At 38.8% G+C, this 6,000-nt stretch overlaps 1 protein-coding gene across 4 annotated transcripts in view; it reads right to left on the bottom strand.

The window, feature by feature from the left end:
- Positions 1–1,019: 1,019 nt before the first annotated feature.
- Positions 1,020–6,000, bottom strand: part of TGFB2 (transforming growth factor beta 2) — an 81,021-nt gene continuing 76,040 nt past the window's right edge. For all 4 annotated transcript variants that reach the window (XM_025420984.3, XM_025420982.3, XM_035711041.2 and 1 more), the window contains one exon: positions 1,020–2,897. In XM_025420984.3, coding sequence (XP_025276769.1) covers positions 2,873–2,897 — 25 coding nt within the window. In that variant the 3' untranslated portion in view covers positions 1,020–2,872. The remainder of the gene's footprint in view (positions 2,898–6,000) is intronic.

Genomic DNA, 6,000 nt, shown 5'->3' with positions numbered 1-6,000 from the left:
AGAAATCCCGTGAGAGGAAAAACACATCAACGTACAATTGAAATAATTTATTTACCACTAGAGCACCACAAAACAGACATACATCATGTTTAAAATACAGCGTAATCAGTCATCAAAATACAAAACAGCTATTCTTATATTCCATTTTTTTTTAAACCATGCCAACCATAAAATTGTACTGCTGCTTAACATAGAAACACCGCCGTCCCACCCCCCCGCCCGTACACTAACACCTTCCCATTCCCCCCCATTCCCACCCACCTCCCTCCCCACCCACGGCAATATTTACTTATGGGAAATAAAGACCCTATAGAACCCCCCAAACTGAAAAAAAAAAAAAAAAGATTCAAGAGATCTTAAAATAGAGCATTTAAAACATCATCAGTGCATTCATGAGGAAAGACAAAATAATACAAAACAAAAACGTCATTCTATCTGAGAGGAAAATACCTGCAGAAATAAAAGTGATTTACATAGAATTAATAGAAAACGGAAGGTAAAATACCAACACACTCATTTCTGGGATTGGGTTACACCCAACACAAGGGTTGTTTACTCCCATGGCATCCCCCGCTCTCTTGCTTTTCCAGTTTTCAAACCTGCGAACCCAATCTGTCATTGAATTAATGGTCAGGAAATGTCAAACAAGAAGCACTGCTAGATCAAACCATTTCACTTGGATTCACACCTCACTGTGTAGCCCTTCAGGTGACACTGCAAATATTCCATTGTTTTACCTAGTAATTTTTATCTCAAAGCTGAGGAAGAGACAACCAGCAAACGGACATCTCCCACCAACCCTGACCAGTGGTTCCTTTCTCTGCAATGATACGGCAAATCATCCATTTATTAAAGCAAGGTAAATTCTAGCCTCAGATCTAGATACCTCTCATTCAGAGGGAAAAAAAAAAAAAAGAATTTTTTGATCATGGGAGTACTTGGCTTGTACCTCTACAACCGTCAAAGAACATCTATGAAAACCTTAACTTTAGTGAAATCAACTGAGTGACTTATGCTGACCGGGGCTTTTTTTTTTTTTTTTCCCTTAAAAAAAAAATCAACCAAAATGTAAATCTTTCCATGTCCCCCTGAACATCAAAAACCTGATTAAAAGAAAAGATGCTTCCTATGAACTGATCTCTAGTAAGAAAAGAATTCTGTGAACATACCGATTAAACCAAGTTGGAGAAAGCTTGTCTTCACTCAGCCACGAAGATTCTGAGTTTCAGTCAGATCCTTAGGCCTTTGCTAAAACTAAAATATTTTAACTCGCTTGTCTATACATCTATAATAGTCCCCAATTTTCCTAAAAATAGAAGACTGTTGACATCTGAACTGATTAGTATTGATGCTTGGAAGATAAAGGAAGACTATCGAAATCGACTCTATCCGTTTTATAAAAGAAAACTGAAAGGACTCAGGTAGCTTATGTCAGAATATTGGACGATGCACAAAGCACAAGTGTAGCAAATACTATAAAACACGTATTTGTAGTGCAAGTCAAACTATGGGGGCTTTACTCAAAAGTACTGGCCAGCTAAAGGAAACACACAGTTCTGAGTGATCATTATAAAGAGCCCCAATTTAAGTCCAATCTAAATCATAGTTGACGTTATTAGAGAACATTAAAAATATGGTAAAAATTTACACATCACATGTAAAGTCGTTAACGTTCTGATTTAATAGTTTGCAAAAGAGATCTGCAGATGTGTTTCCAATTATACTGGCTTCTATACCCATCTATCATAATATAGGCATGGTTACATATACCGAAACGTAGGAAAATCTAGAGCATAGCTGTACAGCAATACTTTAAGGTCCGAAGTCTGACCAGTACGTATCAAAACATTTCAACATTTCACTGGTTTACTAAACTGACAAAGAACCATTTACAATGAAAAAGAAAAAAAAAATCTTACAGACTTCTTCTGACTGAAAGTTTCCTTTATTAACAGGCTTTTCGGTTTTGAACCTTACAAGAAGCTTCCTTAGGCAGTTGGTACATAGCATGTGTTTTCAGGGTCTTTCTCTGAATGCAGACTTGCTTGGTCATGTAATAACTCGCCTGGGTTTTCATCCCGTTAACATGACCTCTTTTTTTCTGGCTCGTTTGAGTTCAAGTTCCTTAAGCCATCCATGAGTTCCTGGCAAAGTATTTGGTCTCCACTTTATACACCTGTTTTATTTTCCAAGGGCAATGAAATGTTCATTATATAGTAACACACAATAAATAACTCACTGTTAACTCTAAAGGTAAGAATGGGAAGGGTGCCTATTGCATAGCAATACAGAAAAATCAAGTGAGGCATGGGATAGGAACTGTATGTACAGCAACTCCACTTAATGGGATTTTCCTGTTTGTTGGTTTTTTTTTTTCCTTTCACATAATTAACACTAACAAATTCTTCCAGTGTTTATTTTTTTCTTAAAAAAAAAAAAAAGGTTTTGCTTCTTGTCTCTCTCACTTACAGAGTAGGTGAAATGTAGAATAAAGCCTTCAATTTGTTTTGTTTCGTTTTGTTTCAGGTGCCAGTTTTAACAAACAGAACACAAACTTCCAAAGTGTTTGAACTAGTACCGCTTTTTTCAAAAAAAATTTTTTTAACACTGTTGAAGCAAGGCTCTCTTATGTTTTCTTGTTACAAACATTGTCATTGTTCTTGTCGCTGTCGTCCTCCTCCTCCTCATCATCATCATCATCACCACGTGATTATCGTCTTGCTGCTTTTCCAAGAATCTTAGCTGCATTTGCAAGACTTTACGATCATATTCGAGAGCTGTTCAATCTTGGGTGTTTTGCCGATGTAGTAGAGAATGGTTAGCGGTTCTAAATCCTGGGACACGCAGCAAGGGGAGGCAGATGCTTCTGGATTTATGGTATTATATAAGCTGAGAACCTGAAAGGACACAGGAGGAGAAAGAGAAGATAGGAAAAGACAAAAAAAAAAAAAAAAAAAAGGAAAAGGAAAAGAAAAGAGGGGACAATTATTTTAAAAAGAACCATTACATATTGCCACAGTTTTATCTTATCAGTCACAGGGCTCAGTAGACAATTTAAACTACTTTTGGTTTAAGTTTCCTTCTCTAAACCCCCAATTATGGTCAACTTGGTATGTGTTCCTAGTAATCACTGAATTCATCATTTTCCTACAGAATCCTGTTCTCATGCATCATAAACAAATGATTTTGTAAAAGCTCGGATTGCACAAAATCACTCATTCAACAGATTTTACAGTTTTCCCAATAATCCTTTACTTTGATCACTGCTCTGCTACACATACTTGCCAGGCCCTCGAAAAACCTGGTCCTCTTACTATTTGCTTTTGTGTCTACACTTCCTTGTAACCGAGTGTATATTTCCAATTCCGACCTAGATTAGAGTTCCCTTGAGCTCAGAGGCTCTGTGGACTTTATTTTGACCTCAGAGCCCTATTAAGACAAAATGAGACTCCTGTGCTCGGGTAAAGAAGCAAATACATAGAGAAGGAGGAGAATCAGATGCCTCATTAAAACTCCCATCAGAGCTTTAATCTACCCTTCTGTATAGAAAAAGACACCTGTCTGCATGTGACACTTCTCTGTACTGTCTTCGAGGGCCAATTTAATATCATCTACATTTTTATTTAAAAGAAAAAAGAGGGATCCCTGGGTGGCTCAGCAGTTTAGTGCCTGCCTTCTGCCCAGGGCGTGATCCTGGAGTCCCGGGATCGAGTCCCACGTCGGGCTCCCTGCATGGAGCCTGCTTCTCCCTCTGCCTGTGTCTCTGCCTCTTTCTCTCTCTCTCTCTCTCTCTGTGTCTCTCATGAATAAATGAATAAAATCTTTTTTAAAAAAGAAAAGAAAAAAAGAGGTACGCCTGGGTGGCTCAGCAGTTGAGCATCTGCCTTCGGCTCAGGGAGTGATCCCAGGGTCTGGGGATCGAGTCCCCTATAGGACTCCCTCAGGCTCCCTGTGAGGAGCCTGCTTCTTCTCCCTCTGCCTGTGTTTCTGCTTCTCCCTGTATCTCTCATGAACAAATAAATAAAATCTCTTAAAAAAATTAAAAAGAAGAAAGAAGAAAAGAAAAAAAGAGGGACACCTGGGTGGCTCAGTGGTTGAACATCTGCCTTTGGCTCAGGGTGTGCTCCCGGGGTCTGGGGATAGAGTCCCCTATAGGACTCCCTGCAAGAAGCCTGCTTCTTCCTCTGTCTATGTCTCTGCCTCTCTGTGTGTGTGTCTCTCATGAATAAATATGTAAATAAAGAAATCATCTTTAAAAGAAAAAAAGATACAAGTCTTTTCATGTATTATGGTTTCCTAAATACAATCAAGAAGTAAGCAGCTAAAAGCTAATTAAGAATGACACTAAAAGTGAGCTCTATTTTTAATTACTCACTTTCTTACATTTTGCTTAAAACCATAATAGTAATAATAATCAACCCTCCATTAGATTTTACATGGTACATGGTAGTGTCTAAGCTGGAGGGCAGATAGCCAGTCCCACAGTGGAATGAAGAGAAAGTTCTATAGTTAGTCCTATACAGTTAACTCTGTCTTATAGCAAAGGCGTATGGGACTTGTACTAATGGGAGTATGTAGGTTCCCTGGTGATGATAAAGAGACAGTTCCAAGGATGCCATTAATGCATTAGTCAAACAGCAAGTGACCTTTTTCCTCGAGATTCCCTGCAGTTTTTTCAGCCTAAGACAGAAGATCTGTTCAGTGCCGCAACACTGACTACTCTATTAAGCTACCTCTGGCTTCTTGGGTAACTGTCCAAACCACATATTTGTGACCATGACAGTTCTTCTTCCTCTCTCCTTGAAAAACAAGCATGGTCTCAGCCTTCACACACTCCCTCTGTGTATCAGGGAGGGGAATTATATTTCTACTTGGCACTTGGGCCTTGCCCACATTATAGCTACTGTTGCCACAGCCCCGGTTGAAACAGCCTGGCCAGAGAGCTCAGACAAAGGGACAGGCATGAGCAAGCTTTCCTCACATGGCCAAGCACATGGTCAGCCCGGAGTGCCAAAATCTACAGGGGAGTTGGGAAAACAGCTAAAGGGAGGAGAGTCCTATTTGTCAATTTAAAGTCTAGCATATGTAGGCATTTATAAATAAACAGATTTCATGTTCTACTAACACATGATTTTTCATATGAACTAAAGAGGAATTTTATAATGCAGATTGTCTAAAATAATTGATCACCCCTAAACTCTTGAATTGAGCCGAATGCATTATGTGATCCTTTTGGCAGCAGATTCATTTTCCTACCCTGCAGTGAAGGCAATTTTTCTAATGCCTCTTTAATAAGGAGATTTACAGAGGCATAACCCCAATGTGTAGCCACATTTCAGGAATTAAACTCAGTAAGACAGAGCAAACGGAGGCCTGGTTATAAAACAAGGAAGCCTGCATTCCAAGTTCTGGTTTGTCACCAACTGTTTGATCCTGGGCGAGTAATCTACACGATCTAGACCCCAATTTCTTTAAGGAAAGTGAAATGTTTGGACGAGATAATTTATGAAATCCTTTCCATCTCTAAAATCCTACGTTATGAGGTACCAGGAAAAAGCATTAGGAAAATTTCTATTATTACATAGAAAAAGTCTCTGCAGAGCTGGGCTACTAACCCCTGGCATCCCATCTAGGATTTACCCTCTGAATTAGCTTTCTATCCTCACTGAAGTAACCTGACAAAATATATAGATTCCTGCGTACTTTGGGTATATTCAAAAAGAATTGGGGGTACTGATTTTCAAGTCATTTTCACTTTTATCATCCTTTTGCTCTTTATATCTACTCTTTTTTCATTGTTGTTTTCAAGATTCTTTCTAACATAAACATTCCTTTTTACTTATAAATTGATGCTTTGAGGTTTAGAGGAGTTAAATGACTTTTTAATTGCCACACACTAGTGGGTCACTATGTCAAAGCATCAGCTGAGGTCCTCAAAGTCTCTCCGCTATGACAGTCCTTGATGTAGATGATGACAGATCCTTTTTTTAGATGGGGACC

The sequence above is a fragment of the Canis lupus genome, chromosome 38 (assembly GCF_003254725.2).
Source record: "Canis lupus dingo isolate Sandy chromosome 38, ASM325472v2, whole genome shotgun sequence".
In the NCBI taxonomy this organism is placed as follows: Eukaryota; Metazoa; Chordata; class Mammalia; order Carnivora; family Canidae; genus Canis; species Canis lupus.
Note: the sequence above shows the minus strand (reverse complement) of the source record. Positions and strands in the feature narration are given on the sequence as shown.